The sequence below is a fragment of the Dendrobates tinctorius genome, unplaced genomic scaffold (genome assembly GCF_039654945.1).
Source record: "Dendrobates tinctorius isolate UK_male_01 unplaced genomic scaffold, ASM3965494v1 ptg000341l, whole genome shotgun sequence".
Lineage (NCBI taxonomy): Eukaryota > Metazoa > Chordata > Amphibia > Anura > Dendrobatidae > Dendrobates > Dendrobates tinctorius.
In genome coordinates this window covers 2,359,593-2,382,075 of record NW_027362007.1, presented here as the reverse complement: position 1 = coordinate 2,382,075, position 22,483 = coordinate 2,359,593, and the positions used below count along the sequence as shown (strand labels likewise).

Sequence of the window (22,483 nt, the reverse complement as noted above, 5' to 3'; positions counted from 1 at the left end):
CAAAAAAACGCATACATGAGCATGCCAGTGCGCACATATGCGCATCCATAGGCTATAATGGCCATTTTTAGCGCAAAACGTGCGCATATGTGCGCATGCGCTTTTTTGCAGGGCCAAAAAATGCAACATGCTGCGTCTGGAAAATACCAACGCACACCCCAAAAAAACGCAGCGCATGAAAATCGCATACATGCGCTTACCAGCGCGCAGGTATGCGCACCCATGTTAAATATAGGGGAAAAAACGCATGCGCAGGTATGCGTTTTTTTCCAGCGCTAAAAAACGCAAATGTGAAACCAGCCTTAGATAGGGACTGCTTCGTGAAGGGTTACCGTGACGTGGTGAAGCGGCTTGGTATACATTTTTTGCAAAAAACGTATCGACTAAATACCCTGTGTTTGTTATACAGCACTTGCTGATTACTGTTATTTTTTTTACTGCAGAGTATTTTTTGCAAATTTGTCATTTTGTGTTTTCTTGTTGTGTTTCAGCCATTGGATGGTGTGAGCATTGTCTGACCGACTTGTTCACACTTGTGCATGTCACATATGTTTTTAGAGCCTGTAATGTAGGATGGGGGCAGTAGGTTTCTAATTGTTAGGGCCCCCCGGTCATAGCCTAGATGAACCCCTCCACTTTTCTGTAAAGCCACATAACCCCACTTTCCCCATTCTTCCTCTGAGATGATGGTGGGGTCTTTCCTCAGGCTTACATGGGGGGCAATATCACTGTGTATCTTCCATGTTCAGCTTCATTGCAGAGCAGCTCATGGCCGGTAAATCGGTGGAACCGGAGAGCTTCAGCTCGGTGACCATCTTCTTCTCGGACATTGTGGGGTTCACCACCCTCTGCTCGGCCAGCACGCCCCTCCAGGTTGTAGATTTACTCAATGACCTGTACAGCTTGTTCGATGAGATTATCAAAGCATACGACGTGTACAAGGTAAGAGGGGCCCCGGGGTCCTAGAGCGACACATTGTATTCTGTGCCTAGGATTATCTGCTGATACAAGCGTTATCTTCATTATATGGCAGGAATATTCTGATAATCAGGCATTGTTGGTGCTACTGATGTGCTGGATTAGCAGATATTCTATTTCATCTTGACCTTTAGGGTGTGTGCACACGTTGTGGATTCTGCTGTATTGTACAGTACCATTAAAGTCTATGAAAAAATGCTGTGCACATGCTGCGGATTTTTCCGCGCGGATTTTCAATTCTTTGTGCGGAATCCGCAGCATTTTGACACCTGCTCCACTATCCGCAGGTGTAAAAACGCAGGGGAAATACACACAAAATCCGCAGGGTAATCCGCAACGTGTGTACATACCCTTAAAGTGTATTAGATTGTGAAAGGCATGTGTATTCTACAATTCTTCATTTACAGAAGATTGGAACCCTTTTAATTTAAAGGGGCGGTCCATTTCAGAGAACAACCACAGGGGGTCCGTGCTGTAACAATTTATTACCAGCAGCCCATTGCTTGGTCTTTAAAGAGATCCTGATCCCCTTAGCTTGTACACTGTCCCCAGTGTGTCGTATATCGTACCTGCTCGTTTAGTCGCAGGGGTGTGTTTCATTTCATTCTCGGTTGTCGCCGCCTAAGCAGAATGAATGATGCTCCCGGAGTTGTGCCGACATCACTCAAATCCGCTCTGAAAAGTCCCACGCTTCCGCAGTGTAACGTAGAGGCGCGCTTGCACAGTGTCAATCAGGGAGCTGCGCATACGCAGTGACGAGCGGCTCCCCGTGAGTGCACAATGTACCCAGCTTCAATGACTGCGCAGCCGGAGCCACTCGTCACGGCACAAGCGCGGCTCCCCATTCGACAATGTGCAAGTGCAGGATTATTCAAAGTGGATTTGACGTCAGCACAAACCCGGGAACATCGTTCAAATTGTTTGGGTGGCAACAACCATGTCTGAATGAAATGAAGCACGTCCCTGTAACTACACGAGCAGGTGCCATCTAACTATAGAAAGCGCACGACTAGACCACTGTGAAAAAAGACGTGTTAGGCTGCTTCCACATTAGCGTTTTTTAGCGCTGCACTTCGTGCGCAATAGAATCACAGGCAAAAAAATTCATCATGTGTTTTGCATGCCTTTGCGTTTTGAAGGCGCATGTGTTTTAACCAGTTTCTAGCCATGTTAACTCTTAAAACGCATGCGTTTACAAACGCAGGCATGCGCATGTCCATGCACACGCCCGTGTTCCCATAGACTGTAATGCGTTATTTTGTCACATTCCGTGTGCATGCTTTTTTGACGCCGTTGGACGGACCCAAAAATGCAACAGGTTGCGTCTGGCGCGCCTAGGCGCACACCTTAAAAAAACGCATGCGCACGAAAGCGCATACAAACGCGTGCAAAAGCTAGACCATGCGCCCGCCATGTTAAAGATAGGTGTGCATGACGCATGTGCATGGACGCGCACGATGCGCAGCGCTAAAAAACGCTAATTTGAAATCAGCCTTAGTGATGCACATTGCATCACTAACAAGGCGCTGGGGACAGTATACATGCTAAAAATGACATGACAGCTTGCCTTTAAGCAGCCGCAGCTTTGCCCAGTTATAGCCTGCAAGTAATCAGACCATGTTGAGAGTTATAGTTTTGATCGACAGCCACTGTTTGCAGGTGGAAACTATTGGAGATGCTTATATGGTCGCCAGTGGTCTCCCACTCCGCAACGGCATCGGTCACGTGGAGGAAATTGCCACCATGTCTCTGCATTTCCTCAGCGCAATGATGACCTTCAGAATCCGACACATGCCAGACGAAAAGCTGAAGCTGCGGATTGGTCTGAACACCGGTATGTGAGTAATGTGAACCCACATCTGCCTACATCACACGTGGGGGTCAACTCACCAAACCCTGACTAATGCACTGGCAGGATACAGCAGACCGCCACTGATAAAGGCTGGGGCAGCACAGGTGCAAACCACTGATGAGAACAGCCAACCACCCAAGAGGGTCTGGCTGCCTAGTGGAAAAAATGCACACAAATAGGGCTTGTATAGGACATCAGTCACACAGATAAGTGTGGTGCAAAGTGTCTGAGCAGCCTATTAATGACACTCACAGTATTAGCAGGCGGGCTGCTCAGCACTAAATATATATATGCATCACACAGGAAAAACCAAGCCAACATAAAGATGTGTTTTTTTAATTTTTGGCAATTTTTTCACTGTGTGCATACTTCAGACCTGCACTCACTGTGTACATGCATTACATTACTGATCCTGAGTTACCTCCTGCATTATACTCCAGAGCTGCACTCGCTATTCTGCTGGTGCAGTCACTGTGTACATGCATTACATTACTGATCCTGAGTTACATCCTGTATTATACCCCAGAGCTGCACTCACTATTCTGCTGGTGCAGTCACTGTGTACATACATTACATTACTGATCCTGAGTTGCCTCCTGTATTATACCCCAGAGCTGCACTCACTATTCTGCTGGTGCAGTCACTGTGTACATGCATTACATTACTGTTCCTGAGTTACATCCTGTATTATACCCCAGAGCTGCACTCACTATTCTGCTGGTGCAGTCACTGTGTACATACATTACATTACTGATCCTGAGTTGCCTCCTGTATTATACCCCAGAGCTGCACTCACTATTCTGCTGGTGCAGTCACTGTGTACATGCATTACATTACTGTTCCTGAGTTACATCCTGTATTATACTCCAGAGCTGCACTCACTATTCTGCTGGTGCAGTCACTGTGTACATACATTACATTACTGATCCTGAGTTACATCCTGTATTATACCCCAGAGCTGCACTCACTATTCTGCTGGTGCACTCACTGTGTACATACATTACATTGCCGATCCTGCGTTACATCCTGTATTATACTCCAGAGCTGCACTCACTATTCTGCTGGTGGAGTCACTGTGTACATACATTACATTACTGCTCCTGCGTTACATGCTGTATTATACTCCAGAGCTGCACTCACTATTCTGCTGGTGCAGTCACTGTGTACATGCATTACATTACTGATCCTGAGTTACATCCTGTATTATACCCCAGAGCTGCACTCACTATTCTGCTGGTGCAGTCACTGTGTACATACATTACATTACATTACTGATCCTGAGTTACATCCTGTATTATACCCCAAAGTTGCACTCGCTATTCTGCTGGTGCAGTCACTGTGTACATGCATTACATTACTGATCCTGAGTTACATCCTGTATTATACCCCAGAGCTGCACTCACTATTCTGCTGGTGCACTCACTGTGTACATACATTACATTACTGATCCTGAGTTACATCCTGTATTATACTCCAGAGCTGCACTCACTATTCTACTGGTGCAGTCACTGTGTACATACATTACATTACTGATCCTGAGTTACCTCCTGTATTATACTCCAGAGCTGCACTCACTATTCTGCTGGTGCAGTCACTGTGTACATACATTACATTACTGATCCTGAGTTACATCCTGTATGATACCCCAAAGCTGCACTCACTATTCTGCTGGTGCAGTCACTGTGTACATGCATTAAACTACTGATCCTGAGTTACATCCTGTATTATATCCCAGAGCTGCACTCACTATTCTGCTGGTGCAGTCACTGTGTACATACATTACATTACTGATCCTGAGTTACATCCTGTATTATACTCCAGAGCTGCACTCACTATTCTGCTGGTGCAGTCACTGTGTACATACACTACTGATCCTGAGTTACATCCTGTATTATACCCCCAGAGCTGCACTCACTATTCTGCTGGTGCAGTCACTGTGTACATACATTACATTACTGATCCTGAGTTACATCCTGTATTATACCCCAGATCTGCCCTCACTATTCTGCTGGTGCAGTCACTGTGTACATACATTACATTACTGATCCTGAGTTACATCCTGCATTATACTCCAGAGCTGCACTCACTATTCTGCTGGTGCAGTCACTGTGTACATACATTACATTACTGATCCTGAGTTACATCCTGTATTATACTCCAGAGCTGCACTCACTATTCTGCTGGTGCAGTCACTGTGTACATACATTACATTACTGATCCGGAGTTACATCTTGTATTATACTCCAGAGCTGCACTCACTATTCTGCTGGTGCAGTCACTGTACACATACATGATAATTATCATCCTCCGAGCAGCTCCCACACCTGTCCTCCGCACATGCGCAGCCATCACTCAGTCGGACCTGCACCCTGAGAGCTAAGAGGAATCTTATATAATGTGAATGCTGCTCTGGAGGAATTTCACGTTGAGCTCTTGCTTGTGTGATGTCTCCTTGCTATTCTGTGACTTTCTTCCTCTTCCTCCTGTTTGCAGGTCCTGTGGTAGCCGGGGTGGTGGGGGTGACGATGCCGCGGTACTGTCTGTTTGGGGATACTGTTAACACCGCATCTCGCATGGAAAGCAACAGTTTACGTAGGTGAACCCCGATACATTCTCCCGTACTGCAGCTGTGAAGCCATCGGTGTAAGATAAGTTACATCGTTTTATTGTATTAGTCCAAGTATGTAGGTGATATGAGACTTTATTATAATATGAGCACGATATGGAACTATTATAGCGGTACCTTGTGTCAGTATTGTGTGCGCTGTATGGCACTATTATGTAGGTACTGTAAGACATTATTATGTGAGCACTGTATGGCTTTATCATGTAGGTACTATATGACAGTATTATGTGAGCACTGTATGGCTTTATCATGTAGGTACTATATGACAGTATTATGTTATCAGTGTATGGCTTTATCATGTAGGTACTATATGACCGTATTGTGTGAGCAGTGTATGGTTTTATTATGTAAGTACTATATGACAGTATTATGTGTGCACCGTATGGCTTTATCATGTAGGTACTATATGACCGTATTATGTGAGCATGAGCACTGTATGGCTTTATCATGTAGGTACTATATGATAGTATTATGTGAGCACTGTATGGCCTTATCATGTAGTTACTATATGAAAGTATTATGTGTGCACCGTATGGCTTTACCATGTAGGTACTATATGACAGTATTATGTGAGCACCGTATGGCTTTACCATGTAGGTACTATATGACAGTATTATGTGAGCACTGTATGGCTTTCTGCTGTGCCCACCATGCAAAAAGGAAGCCGAACATTTGCGGATGGTACAAACGGTCCGGAGGAGAGGAGAGTTTGGGTCGCCCTCCCAGGGCCGTGGGGTACTCGGTACCGGGCCGGTGTCAGGGGGATGTGTCACAGCAGCGGTGACCCGGTCCGTGGCCCTGGGCGCTCAAGTAATGGGGAATGTAGTAGTTAATGGGATAATAGTTCGTGACGCCACCTGTGGTGTTTGGCAAGTAAGATGTTAACCCAACGCTGCATGCAGATCCGCCGGGACTGATGGTGTAGCGCAGCAAGGATGGAGTAGCTCCCCACATGTGTAGCTGTAGTCCCAGGGCAGTGTAGGTGCAATGGATCTGGAGAAGTGCAGGATGGTGTGGATGCTGGTACCCAGATGTAGCGATGCTGAAGGTGTTAGCGACGAAGGAAAGGAGGACACCAGAGCTTGCCGTTTCAAAGCTTTACTCACAGTCCGTGATACACACTGGTGCCTGCCTCCGTGCCATGTCCTCCGGGGTAAAGACTCAATCAACCTCCCGGGCAAGTCAGGGCTCTCCTCTCCAACACTCCGCCAACATGTGCCTTTCCTGAACGACTCCGCCAATGCGCCTTGTGGTGTGGAGCACTCCAGTACTTAGTAACCCTCGAATGCCTCCTGTCTAGATGTTCCTAGAACTCTACTTGTATGACAGACAGCTGTAGCCTGCTTGGGGATGCTCCTGGATCCCGGCTCTCTATCCGTGTTGCTGTTGTGTCCCAAGTCTTGGATGGGAGTAGTGCATTTACAGCCAACTACTCCACCGGTGTCTGCTGCAGAACCATAAGTGTCCATACAACCTCGGGGACCGGGCCCTGGCCTTGCACTGAGAACCTATAGGCAGGGTTCCGATCCAACCTACTCCTCCTCTCTGTTCTCTTTGCTCCTTCGTTCCGTACTTGTCTCTCCTTCGTATGGATGCTTAGGTTACAGGTCTACGTCTCTCTCCTTCTCCTCGGACCCGTCCTCAGACTCTCCTGACTGACTGTGCTTCACCCAACTCCCCTAAGGGACTGACTTGTAATTCTAAACCTTCCCAACCTTTTACATGGATCTAAACTCCACCCACCTCCCAGCACATCTCATGTTCCGAAGCAAGGACCCACGAAAGGTGCTCTGCTACCCTCTAAGCATGGAGCTGCAATCTGGTCCTTTGCTGAACTATCCTGTGAGCGGGTGTAGGTGTTGGAGTGTAGAAAGGAGCTCCCAACTTACCAGGATGGTGGGGCACTACACCTTAGGAGAAGGTGCAGTACCTCTGTGGCGACTGATGCTCAGGGGCGCCACAAGTGTCCTCCGGGCTCTGAGTACCATATCCCTGTAAAAAAATAGAATTAAAATAAAAAATATTGTTATTCTCACCTTCCGGCATCTCACCTTCCGATTTTACTACTGATGCCGCATAGGCAGCCTCAATAGTAAAAAGTTGGTCACACTTGTCAAACACTATGTCTGAAGAGTGTGACCAACCTGTCAATCAGTTTTCCAAGCGATGCTACAGATCGCTTGGAAAACGCTAGCATTCTGCAAGCTAAATTACGCTTGCAAATCGCTAGTTTTTCCGCGGGAAAATCGCGGGAATTTAAAATGCGATTTTCCCGCAGAATGGCATTCTGGAATTCTCGCAGTGACTTCCGCGGGAGTTCCGCAATGTGTAAACTTAGCCTAAAAGATGGGTTTCAGGTTCCGTCTGAAGGATCCGAGGGTGGTGGATAATCGGACGTGTTGAGGCATGGAATTCTAGAGGATAGGGGTGAAGTCTTGGAGGCGGTTGTGTGAGGAACGAATAAGTGTGGAGGAGAGTAGGAGTTCTTGGGAGGATCGAAGAGTACGTGAGGGAAGATATTGGGAGATTAGTTCAGAGATATAGGGAGGGGACAGGTTGTGGATGGCTTTGCAGGTCAGTGTTAGTAGTTTGAACTGGATTCTTTGGGGAATTGGGAGTCAGTGGAGGGATTTGCAGAGGGGAGAGACAGGGGAGTAGCGAGGACAGAGGTGGATTAGTCGGGCAGCCGAGTTGAGGACAGACTGGAGTGGTGCAAGAGAGTTAGCAGGGAGGCCACAGAGGAGAGTGTTGCAGTAGTCAAGGCGTGAGATGATGAGGGCATGTACAAGAGTTTTAGTATGGCTTTATCATGTAGGTACTATATGACAGTATTATTTGTCCACTGTATGGCACTGTTATCTTGCACTGTATGGTGCTAATGTCCCTTACGTCATTACAGTATTTTTCATCGTGTGTTTGGCGGAGCGCACATTATTTGCTCATGGTTTTTCATTATGTCCTGCTTTTTAGAACATATTTACAGCTCATAAACATGTGATTCATCCACAGCTCTGAGGATTCACATCTCCGAGACCTCGGCCAGCGCTTTGAAGCAAATTGGTGGATATTCGTTATCTGAAAGAGGATGGATCCAAGTGAAGGTAAAAGCCGCAAGATATCTGCTATCTCCTGCTAATCTGACGTCATAATTCCCTGTACGCGCCAGTCACACTTTCTTGTATGCTCCAGTTCATTGCCAGCCTTACTGTAGCTATGTGCGACTGGTCTGGTTACACAGGGTGTCGGCTGCCATATTTCAGTGGGGGGGCGCTGCAGGGAGTCAGAAAATGAGCCTTATGCCACCTTCACACATAGCGAGATCACTAGCGATCTCGCTAAAGCGTCACTGATTTTGTGATGCAACAGCGATATCGGTAGCGATCTCGCTACATGTGACACTTACCTCCAACCCGGCTCCCCGCTGGATATCACTGATTGCGCGAGAACGGGATGGTCCATTTCTCGTTGTCGGCTTCCTGCTGGCACACGACGAGCGACTCCATGGACGCGGCGGAAGACATCACCCTCGCTGCGTGTGACAGGTAAGTGACGACCGCCGACAGCTGCTGCATCGCTGGTGACATCTGCCTGTGTGGCAGCTCACTAGCGACCATTTAGCGATGCACCAGCGATCCTGACCGGGTCGTATCGTGGTCGGGATCACTGGTGCATCGCTAAATGTAACGGGACCTTAAGGCCGGAGTCACACTACCGTTTCACACGGCCGAGTGCTAGGAGATAAAACATTGCATTGTACTCAGCCCAGCGGTATACTATGGGGCAGATCCCATCTGCCATTATTTTCTCATGCCATTTCGGCCGCATGTTGTGATGGGCGGCAATACTCGGCTCACACGTGCCCATGCAGGTATAAGACAGCACACAGATGTCATCCCAGTACAGTCCAATATACGCCAAGTCTGGCCATGGAGGAGATGGAGAAATTACTTTCTCCCTCTCCTCCACACCTGTGCTGTGATTCTGTCGTGCAGGAGGATCGGTGCACAGACATCTGACACTCGGATCACACTCGCAGCAGAGCAGGAGCCGATGCCATACGCTGGTGTGACTCCAGCCTTATCTGCTGTGTCTGCTCCATTCACAGCACTTTTACCCTCAGCTGCAGATGCTAGACGTTGCAGGGAGACTGGGAAACTAGCGTGTTGTCTCCTGATATCCTTCTCCTTCCTCCCCTGTGATTGGAGTACACCTGCTGCCCTTTCTCCAATCAGTGCCTCTATTCTCTGCCCCGCCTCTCACACTATCCTGCTGGAGAGAGGAGAGAAAGCATCCTCTTCTGTGCTGTTCTCTGCCACCCCACATCGTAGCAGGCCTGATGAGCTAGTGACAGTGTACTGTATGTCTGACGCGAGGAAGGAGAGCACATCGTGGCTTATTTCTTTATAATAATCTTCATCTGGCGACATTCATTTGCTGAAAGACAACAACCCTTTAACCACTGCCGATACGCTGTTTCACACCGCTGAGGAATAAGGGTGAAGCTCCGCTCAGATGGTGAAAATCTTGAAGATGTCACTTGCATAGATCAGCTCGACCTCAACTGGTTTTGAAACTGATCAGGGCCGATTAACCCCTAAAATACTGCTGTCAATCATGACCACAACATTTAAAGGGAATCTCACCGGAAGTTGGCTGCCTATGTGGTCCGATGGACGGCCTTTCTTCTTCTTCCTCCACCCCATCCGTGGCCCCCGTCCGCGATCTTTGCCGGTATTAGAGAAGTTCAATTCCATAGTTCGCGCATGCGCAAAGCAATGTTGCTTCGCGCACGTGCAGTATGCTTTGCCCAACTGTGGGCAAAGCCGAAAATCATTACTGCGCATGTGCCGGTACACTATGTCCCGCAACACGGCGAAATACTTCCGGGACATAGTGTACCGGCACATGTGCAGTAATGATTTTCGTCTTTGCCCGCAGTTGGGCAAAGCATACTGCACGTGCGCGAAGCAAGATTGCTTTGCGCATGCGCGAACTATGGAGTTGAACTTCTCTAATACCGACAAAGATCGGGGACGGGGGCCACGGTGGGGAGGAGAAAGAAGAAGAAACACCGCACATCGGACCGGACACAGGCCATTTACATAGGCCACCAACTTCTGGTGACAGATTCCCTTTAAATGGTTAAAAGGGAGAGAGGACGCACCCTTTAGCACTTGGAACACCCTGCGATCATAATCACAGGTAGTTACTGTCGCACCCTGAAACGTATTTGTGTCCCACCGTGGTACTAAGGAAAAAAGAAAAAAAAAAGTTAAATGAAATATGTAAAAAAAAAGCGAAAAAAGTAATGAAAAGCTTTATTATCACTAAAAATGCATCTTTTGTGTAAAGACAAAAATAAGCAAAAAAAAAGTACATATAATTGTTATCGCCATGTCCGGAACAACCTGATCTCTAAAACTGTCACGTTATTTATTCCATTAAAAAATTAGTAAACATGCCAAAAATGTCTCTTTTGCATCATACTGATGACACATAAAAAATTGAATAAAAAGTGATCAAAACGTCATATGTAAATAACAATGGTGAAAATGAAAACGCCAAACCGTCCTGCAAAAACAAGCCCTAATATAACTCACTCGCCAAAAAATGTAAAAAAGTTACAGCTCTCAGAATAAAGAGATGGTAAAATAAATTGATTTTTGTAAAGTACTGTGTTTAGTGTCCAAACCAGCAAAGTATAAAAAACAATATAAATCTGGAACCGCTGTAATCGTACCGACCCGACAAACAAATCAGTCTTATCAGAGAAACAGCTGGTATGCGAAACCACGCTATGTCCAACACCTCCCTAAAAAAAAAGAAAAAAACAATTGATGGATGTGACGAAAAATAATGGAAATTTTGTGCAAGGTGAAAATAGTTTATTTGCATGACAAAAAGGTAAACAGTAAAAAACGTGGGGGCATCATCTGCAGATAACATACAAAATAATAAAATGTTCTTAGGGGAAAGGAAAACAGAGGACATATTGGCTGAAAGGTAAATCTGGCTTCCGAATGCCCCTACCTGACTTTCCAGCTGATACAGAAGATCCTTTCTGTGGCTCGTATGAAGTAAGTATCTGATGCCAAGAATAATCTATATACCAGCTGTACATGTATAATTATACAAGAGATGCCCAGGTTATACCAGCTGTACATATATAATTATATACAGGAGATGCCCAGGTTATACCAGCTGTACATATATAATTATATACAGGAGATGCCCAGGTTATACCAGCTGTACATATATAATTATATACAGGAGATGCCCAGGTTATACCAGCTGTACATATATAATTATATACAGAAGATGCCCAGGTTATACCAGCTGTACATATATAATTATATAGAGGAGATGCCCAGGTTATACCAGCTGTACATATATAATTATATACAGAAGATGCCCAGGTTATACCAGCTGTACATATATAGTTATATACAGGAGATGTCCAGGTTATACCAGCTGTACATATATAATTATATACAGAAGATGCCCAGGTTATACCAGCTGTACATATATAATTATATACAGGAGATGCCCAGGTTATACCAGCTGTACATATATAATTATATACAGAAGATGCCCAGGTTATACCAGCTGTACATATATAGTTATATACAGGAGATGTCCAGGTTATACCAGCTGTACATATATTGTTATATACAGGAGATGCCCAGGTTATACCAGCTGTACATATAGTTATATACAGGACATGTCCAGGTTATACCAGCTGTACATACACTCACTGGCCACTTTATTAGGTACACCTGTCCAACTGTGTGTTAAGACTTAATTTCTAATCAGCCAATCACATGGCGGCAACTCAGTGCATTTAGGCATGTAGACATGGTCAAGACAATCTCCTGCAGTTCAAACCGAGCATCAGTATGGGGAAGAAAGGTGATTGGAGTGCCTTTGAACGTGGCATGATTGTTGGTGCCAGAAGGGCTGGTCTGAGTATTTCAGAAACTGCTGATCTACTGGGATTTTCACGCACAACCATCTCTAGGGTTTACAGAGAATGGTCCGAAAAAGAAAAAAAATCCAGTGAGCGGCAGTTCTGTGGCCGGAAATGCCTTGTTGATGCCAGAGGTCAGAGGAGAATGGGCAGACTGGTTCGAGCTGATAGAAAGGCAACAGTGACTCAAATTGCCACCCGTTACAACCAAGGTAGGCAGAAGAGCATCTCTGAACGCACAGTGCGTCGAACTTTGAGGCAGATGGGCTACAGCAGCAGAAGACCACACTGGGTACCACTCCTCTCAGCTAAGAACAGGAAACTGAGGCTACAATTTGCACAAGCTCATCGAAATTGGACAGTAGAAGATTGGAAAAACGTTGCCTGGTCTGATGAGTCTCGATTTCTGCTGCGACATTCGGATGGTAGGGTCAGAATTTGGCGTAAACAACATGAAAGCATGGATCCATCCTGCCTTGTATCAACGGTTCAGGCTGGTGGTGGTGGTGTCATGGTGTGGGGAATTTTTTCTGGGCACTCTTTGGGCCCCTTGGTACCAATTGAGCATCGTTGCAACGCCACAGCCTACCTGAGTATTGTTGCTGACCATGTCCATCCCTTTATGACCACAATGTACCCAACATCTGATGGCTACTTTCAGCAGGATAATGCGCCATGTCATAAAGCTCGAATCATCTCAGATTGGTTTCTTGAACATGACAATGAGTTCACTGTACTCAAATGGCCTCCTCAGTCACCAGATCTCAATCCAATAGAGCATCTTTGGGATGTGGTGGAACGGGAGATTCGCATCAGGGATGTGCAGCCGACAAATCTGCGCCAACTGTGTGATGCCATCATGTCAATATGGTCCAAAATCTCTGAGGAATGCTTCCAGCACCTTGTTGAATCTCTGCCACGAAGAATTGAGGCAGTTCTGAAGGCAAAAGGGGGTCCAACCCCTTACTAGCATGGTGTACCTAATAAAGTGGCCAGTGAGTGTATATAATTATATAAAGGAGATGCCCAGGTTATACCAGCTGTACATATATAATTATATACAGAAGATGCCCAGGTTATACCGGCTGTACATATACTGTATAATTATATACAGGAGATGCCCAGGTTATACCAGCTGTACATATATAATTATATACAGGAGATGCCCAGGTTATACCAGCTGTACATATATAATTATATACAGGAGATACCCAGGTTATACCAGCTGTACATATATAATTATATACAGGAGATGCCCAGGTTATACCGGCTGTACATATATAATTATATACAGGAGATGCCCAGGTTATACCAGCTGTACATATATAATTATATACAGGAGATGTCCAGGTTATACCGGCTGTACATATATAATTATATACAGGAGATGCCCAGGTTATACCAGCTGTACATATATACTGTAATTATATACAGGAGATGCCCAGGTTATACCGGCTGTACATATATATATAATTATATACAGGAGATGTCCAGGTTATACCAGCTGTACATGTATAATTATATACAGGAGATGCCCAGGTTATACCAGCTGTACATGTATAATTATATACAGGAGATACCCAGGTTATACCAGCTGTACATGTATAATTATATACAGGAGATATCCAGGTTATACCAGCTGTACATATATCATTATATACAGGAGATGCCCAGGTTATACCAGCTGTACATATATAATTATATACAGGAGATGCCCAGGTTATACCGGCTGTACATATATAATTATATACAGGAGATGCCCAGGTTATACCAGCTGTACATATATACTGTAATTATATACAGGAGATGCCCAGGTTATACCAGCTGTACATATATAATTATATACAGGAGATGCCCAGGTTATACCAGCTGTACATATATAATTATATACAGGAGATGCCCAGGTTATACCAGCTGTATGTATATAATTATATACAGGAAGTGCCCAGGTTATACCAGCTGTACATATATACTGTAATTATATACAGGAGATGCCCAGGTTATACCAGCTGTATATATATAATTATATACAGGAGATGTCCATGTTATACCAGCTGTGCATGTATAATTATATACAGGAGATGCCTAGGTTATACCAGCTGTACATGTATAATTATATACAGGAGATACCCAGGTTATACCAGCTGTACATGTACAATTATATACAGGAGATATCCAGGTTATACCAGCTGTACATATATAATTATATACAGGAGATGCCCAGGTTATACCAGCTGTACATATATAATTATATACAGAAGATGCCCAGGTTATACCAGCTGTACATATATAATTATATACAGGAGATGCCCAGGTTATACCAGCTGTACATATATAATTATATACAGGAGATGTCCAGGTTATATCAGCTGTACATATATAATTATATACAGGAGATACCCAGGTTATACCAGCTGTACATATATAATTATATACAGGAGATGCCCAGGTTATACCAGCTGTACATATATACTGTAATTATATATAGGAGATGCCCAGGTTATACCAGCTGTATATATATAATTATATACAGGAGATGTCCAGGTTATACCAGCTGTGCATGTATAATTATATACAGGAGATGCCCAGGTTATACCAGCTGTACATGTATAATTATATACAGGAGATACCCAGGTTATACCAGCTGTACATATATAATTATATACAGGAGATGTCCAGGTTATACCAGCTGTACATATATAATTATATACAGGAGATGCCCAGGTAATACCAGCTGTACATATATAATTATATACAGGAGATGCCCAGGTTATACCAGCTGTATATATATAATTATATACAGGAGATGTCCAGGTTATACCAGCTGTACATATATCATTACAGACAGGAGATGCCCAGGTTATATCAGCTGTACATATATAATTATATACAGGAGATGCCCAGGTTATACCAGCTGTACATATATAATTATATACAGGAGATGCCCAGGTTATACCAGCTGTACATATATCATTACAGACAGGAGATGCCCAGGTTATATCAGCTGTACATATATAATTATATACAGGAGATGCCCAGGTTATACCAGCTGTACATATATAATTATATACAGGAGATGCCCAGGTTATACCAGCTGTACATACATAATTATATACAGGAGATGCCCAAGTTACACCAGCTCTAAGTATATAATTATATAAAGGAGATACCCAGGTTATACCAGCTGTACGTATATAATTATATACAGGAGATGTCCAGGTTATACCAGCTGTAATATATAATTATATAAAGGAGATGCCCAGGTTATACCAGCTGTTCATATATAATTATATACAGGAGATGCCCAGGTTATACCAGCTGTACATATATTATTATATACAGGAGATGCCCAGGTTATACCAGCTGTACATATATAATTATATACAGGAGATGTCCAGGTTATACCAGGTGTACATATATCATTACAGACAGGAGATGCCCAGGTTATATCAGCTGTACATATATAATTATATACAGGAGATGCCCAGGTTATACCAGCTGTACATATATAATTATATACAGGAGATGCCCAGGTTATACCAGCTGTATATATAATTATATACAGGAGATGCCCAGGTTATACCGGCTGTACATATATAATTATATACAGGAGATGTACAGATTATACCAGCTGTACATGTATAATTATACACAGGAGATGTGCAGGTTATACCAGCTGTACATATATAATTATATACAGGAGATGTCCAGGTTATACCAGTTGTACATATATAATTATATACAGGAGATGTCCAGGTTATACCAGCTGCACATATATAACTATATACAGGAGATGCCCAGATTATACCAGCTGTACATATATAATTATATACAGGAGATGCCCAGGATATACCAGCTGTACATATATAATTATATACAGGAGATGCCCAGGTTATACCAGCTGTACATATATAATTATATACAGGAGATGACCAGGTTATACCAGCTGTACATATATAATTATATACAGGAGATGTCCAGGTTATACCAGCTGTACATATATAATTATATACAGGAGATGTCCAGGTTATACCAGCTGCACATATATAACTATATACAGGAGATGCCCAGGTTATACCAGCTGTACATATATAATTATATACAGGAGATGCCCAGGATATACCAGCTGTACATATATAATTATATACAGGAGATGCCCAGGTTATACCAGCTGTACATATATAATTATATACAGGAGATGACCAGGTTATACCAGCTGTACATATATAATTATATACAGGAGATGTCCAGGTTATACCAGCTGTACATATATAATTATATACAGGAGATGCCCAGGTTATACCAGCTGTACATATATAATTATATACAGGAGATGCCCAGGTTATACCGGCTGTACATATATAATTATATACAGGAGATGTCCAGGTTATACCAGCTGTACATATATAATTATATACAGGAGATGCCCAGGTTATACCAGCTGTACATATATAATTATATACAGGAGATGTCCAGGTTATACCAGCTGTACATATATAATTTTATACAGGAGATGTCCAGGTTATACCGGCTGTACATGTATAATTATATACAGGAGATGCCTAGGTTATACCAGCTGTACATGTATAATTATATACAGGAGATGCCCAGGTTATACCAGATGTACATATATAATTATATACAGGAGATACCCAGGTTATACCAGCTGTACATATATAATTATATACAGGAGATGTCCAGGTTATACCAGCTGTACATATATAATTATATACAGGAGATGTCCAGGTTATACCGGCTGTACATGTATAATTATATACAGGAGATGCCCAGGTTATACCAGCTGTACATGTATAATTATATACAGAAGATGCCCAGGTTATACCAGATGTACATATATAATTATATACAGGAGATACCCAGGTTATACCAGCAGTACATATATAATTACATACAGGAGATGTCCAGGTTATATCAGCTGTACATATATAATTATACAGGAGATGTCCAGGATATACCGGCTGTACATATATAATTATATACAGGAGATGTCCAGGTTATACCAGCTGTACATATATAATTATATACAGGAGATGTCCAGGTTATATCAGCTGTACATATATAATTATATACAGGAGATGCCCAGGTTATACCAGCTGTACATATATAATTATATACAGGAGATGCCCAGTTTATACCAGCTGTACATGTATAATTATATACAGAAGATGCCCAGGTTATACCAGATGTACATATATAATTATATACAGGAGATGCCCAGGTTATACCAGCTGTACATATATAATTATATACAGGAGATACCCAGGTTATATCATCTGTACATATATAATTATACAGTAGATGTCCAGGTTATACCGGCTGTACATATATAATTATATACAGGAGATGTCCAGGTTATACTGGCTGTACATATATAATTATATACAGGAGATGTCCAGGCTATACCGGCTGTACATATATAATTATATACAGGAGATACCCAGGTTATACCAGCTGCACATATATAATTATATACTGGAGATGCCCAGGTTATACCAGCTGTACATATATAATTATATACAGGAGATGCCCATGTTATACCAGCTGTACATATATAATTATATACAGGAGATACCCAGGTTATACCAGCTGTACATATATAATTACATACAGGAGATGTCCAGGTTATACCAGCTGTACATATATAATTACATACAGGAGATGCCCAGGTTATACCAGCTCTACATATATAATTATATACTGGAGATGCCCAGGTTATACCAGCTGTACATATATAATTATATACAGGAGATGCCCATGTTATACCAGCTGTACATATATAATTATATACAGGAGATGCCCATGTTATACCAGCTGTACATATATAATTATATACAGGAGATGTCCAGGTTATACCAGCTGTACATATATAATTATATACAGGAGATGTCCAGGTTATACCAGCTGTACATATATAATTACATACAGGAGATGCCCAGGTTATACCAGCTGTACATATATAATTATATACAGGAGATGTCCAGGTTATACCAGCTGTACATATATAATTATATACAGGAGATGTCCAGGTTATACCAGCTGTACATATATAATTATATACAGGAGATGCCCAGGTTATACCGGCTGTACATATAAAATTATATACAGGAGATGCCCATGTTATACCAGCTGTACATATATAATTATATACAGGAGATGCCCATGTTATACCAGCTGTACATATATAATTATATACAGGAGATGCCCATGTTATACCAGCTGTACATATATAATTATATACAGGAGATACCCAGGTTATACCAGCTGTACATATATAATTATATACAGGAGATGCCCATGTTATACCAGCTGTACATATATAATTATATACAGTAGATGCCCAGGTTATACCAGCTGTACATATATAATTATATACAGGAGATGCCCATTTTATACCAGCTGTACATATATAATTATATACAGCAGATGCCCAGGTTATACCAGCTGTAATTACATACAGGAGACACCAGTAGGCTCCATATCACTATATGTTGTATATTATACCATTTCTTATTGTTACTAATTTATCAATTTTTGTTTTTTTATTCTCATAGTCAGAAGAGATCAGTGTTCACTGAATAATGACCTCAGGAGCTTGAATTCGAACCTTCATCGGTCCGTCAGTGATTATGATTTGATCATTTAAATACGTTTTATTATTTATTTTTCTCACTTGATTCCCCAGCAAATTACAGACATCAGCATTGCTGTCCCCATTGAGGCTCACGATCTAAATTCCCTATCAGAACAGTATACAGGACAGAAGTGGTACTGTGCAGTGTATATATACAGTACAGGAGGCGTGGTACTGTGCAGTGTATATATACAGGAGGTGTGGTACTGTGCAGGGTATATATACAGGACAGGAGGAGTGGTACTGTGCAGTGTATATATACAGGAGGCGTGGTACTGTGCAGGGTATATATACAGGACAGGAGGAGTGCTACTGTGCAGTGTATATATACAGGAGGAGTGGTACTGTGCAGTGTATACAAGACAGGAGGAGTGGTACTGTGCAGTATATATACAGGAGGCGTGGTACTGTGCAGTGTATATATACAGGACAGAAGTGGTGCTGTGCAGTGTATATATACAGGGGGAGTGGCACTGTGCAGTGAATATAAACAGGAGGAGTGGTACTGTGCAGGGTGTATGTACAGGACAGGATGAGTGGTACTGTGCAGTGTATATATACAGGACAGGAGAAGTAGTACTGAGCAGTGTATATATACTATACTATAGACAGCGGAATTCATGGTTCTATATCAAGCCTACCAGATCCTGAAGCAGCAAAATAGCCCCATACCATCACATTACCACCACCATATTTTACTGTTGGCATGGTATTCCTTTTCTGAATTGCTGTGTTACTTCTATGCCAGATATAATGGGACATACACCTTCCAAAAAGTTCAAATTTTGTCTCGTCAGTCCACATAGTATTCTCCCAAAAGTCTTGAGGATCATCAAGTTGTTTTCTGGCAAAACTGAGACGAGCCTTTATGTTCTTAATGCTCAGCAGTTTTTTGTCTTGGAACTCTGCCATGCAGGCCATTTTTGCCCAGTCTCTTTCTTATGGTGGATTTATGAACACTGATCTTAACTTAGTAAAGTGAGGTCTGCAGTTCTTTGGATGTTGTTGTGGTGTCTTTTAGATGAATCGTCGCTACGCTGTTGGGGTAATTTTGGTCCGCCGACCACTACTGGGAAGGTTCACCACTGTTGCATGTTTTCGCCATTTTTGGATAATGGCTCTTACCGTGGTTCGCTGGAGTCCCAAAGCTTTAGAAATGGCTTTATAACCTTTTTCAGACTGATAGATCTCAAGTTTCTCATTTGTTCCAGAATTCCTTTGGATCACGTATGATGACTAGCTTTTGAGGAACTTTTGGTCTACTTCACTTTTTCAGGCAGGTCCTATTTAAGAGATTTCTTGATTGAGAACAGGTTTGGTATTAATCAGGCCTGTGTGTGGCTAGGGAATTTGAGCTCAGCTTCCCCAAAATTTGATAAACCATATTTAATTCAAGTTTTAATAGGAGGGGCAAACACTTTATCACACAGTACCCTGTAGGTTTGGATTTCTTTTTCCCTTAATAATTAATACCTTCATTTATAAATTGCATTTTCTGATTACTTGTATTATCTTTGTCTAATGTTTAAATTTGGTGAAGTGAAACATTTAAGTGTGACAGACATGCAAAAGAATAGGAAATCAGGAAGGGGGCAACACTGTGTTTGGTTATCACTACTAATTAATTTGAAACTACATTCAGCAGGATGTTGCCTTTTTCTTAATGCAGTGGCCTACTTAAATATATTAACTATCAAGGATCATCCAAAAATTGGTTTCACTATTAAATGATTCTTTTTCTACCTGCCTTCTGTTTCCTTCTGCTTTGAGAATGACATTCCTAATAATTCTAATCCTTGATGTTCATTATCTGGTTATGATGTTTTCAGAGCTTTTGGAAAAATTAAAATTTTCTAAATTTCTTGACATTTATTAATGAATGGATCCAGCGCTTCCCTGCGCATTTATACTCGTGATCACGGATCTCTGTGATCAAAATCACAGATGCCAAATTCTCATTTTTTTTACCCAGAAAGTCCTGCACTCGGCAATATTATCTCCTCCTTTCTGCTTCAATAAATTGTTTTCAAGAACAACTTTACATAGGTGCCTGTCCTGTTACAGTATAGTTAGTGTTCAAGTCTGTAGGGTCGGCTCCAGGTTTTCGGTGGCCCCATGCGAAAGAGTCTCAGTGAGCCCTTTTAACACATACCACAATTCATGATGCACAGATAACAAATATAGGTACAGTACAATGCCAAAGATTTCACTTCTTCCATTACTTGAGTGATAACTATTCAAAATTCTATAAAGCTCAAAAACCGGCGAATCCTCACAGTGCACAGTGTGACTGCAGACTTATCAATATGGACGGCATAGTCTTCCATACAGTTAAATGCATGCACTGAAGACATTACATCTTACTGAGCAATAACACAGTTTATATTCACTTACAAAAATGAATGTTTCTAGCTTATAAATTAGCAAATTCATGTGTGCCCATCAACCACAGCGAGGTCACCTCTGTCTGATGGGTCCTATTCTACTGTACATAGCTATATTTTACTATTGGAGGTGTGACTGCCTCCAGCCTGATTCTGCACTCCTCACCTTGACCAGCAGGTGATGTATACAAGTTCTACTTACCCATTTGAATTATAGGCTCATAGCCCAGGAGAGACATGTTTGTCCATTTAACTGTAGGCTGATGGCTCAATAGGGGTATGTACAGTAGAATAGGACCCATCAGAAGGAGGTCACCTAGTTGTGGTTGATGGGTGCACATGAATTGGCCAATTTACACGCTAATAATAATAATAATAATAATAATCTTTATTTTTATATAGCGCTAACATATTCCGCAGCGCTTTACATTTTGCACACATCATCATCACTGTCCCCGATGGGGCTCACAATCTAAATTCCCTATTAGTATGTCTTTAGAACGCTAACGCTAACAACCTTAATTATTGTAAATACATCTTACTAAGTAATAACAGTTTAGATTCAATGTTTTCAGTGTTTGCATACATCTTGTAAAACGAAAAAAGTGGTTTGGTACCGTGTTAGCCAGTAGAAAAAAATATATATAAAGTGCTCTCAGTGAGAGAAACAAAATAGGAATCTTCATCAGCCTGATGAAGGGACATAAGCAGTCCCGAAAGCTTGCTTTGTAACAACATTCACTATTATTTGTTAGCCATTAAAAGGTATCATACCCACAAGATTCCTATTTTGTTTCTCTCACTGAGAGCACTTTATATATATTGCATACATCTTGGCTTATATAGAGGCTGCTGTGATTTCTTTTTCTATATAATGCTGCTATCGCAGCTTGCACCTGTTCACACTTAGGAGGTGCTGGACAGGTTTTTCTCTTTCTCTCTCTCTCTATATATATTAATTAATCCTCTGTAGGGCCGAATCATCACTGCCAGGACTCATTTTCCTTAATGCTGGATGTTGGGG

At 42.3% G+C, this 22,483-nt stretch overlaps 1 protein-coding gene across 1 annotated transcript in view; it reads left to right on the top strand.

Annotated features, from left to right (window-relative positions):
* LOC141074880 (guanylate cyclase 2G-like) overlaps positions 1-20,817 on the top strand; it is a 107,705-nt gene extending 86,888 nt beyond the window's left edge. The window contains exons 18-23 of the mRNA XM_073562189.1: positions 750-942; positions 2,638-2,812; positions 5,324-5,422; positions 8,466-8,557; positions 11,426-11,533; positions 18,996-20,817. Coding sequence (XP_073418290.1) covers positions 750-942; positions 2,638-2,812; positions 5,324-5,422; positions 8,466-8,557; positions 11,426-11,533; positions 18,996-19,019 — 691 coding nt within the window. The 3' untranslated portion in view covers positions 19,020-20,817. The remainder of the gene's footprint in view (positions 1-749; positions 943-2,637; positions 2,813-5,323; positions 5,423-8,465; positions 8,558-11,425; positions 11,534-18,995) is intronic.
* The last annotated feature ends 1,666 nt before the right edge of the window (positions 20,818-22,483 follow it).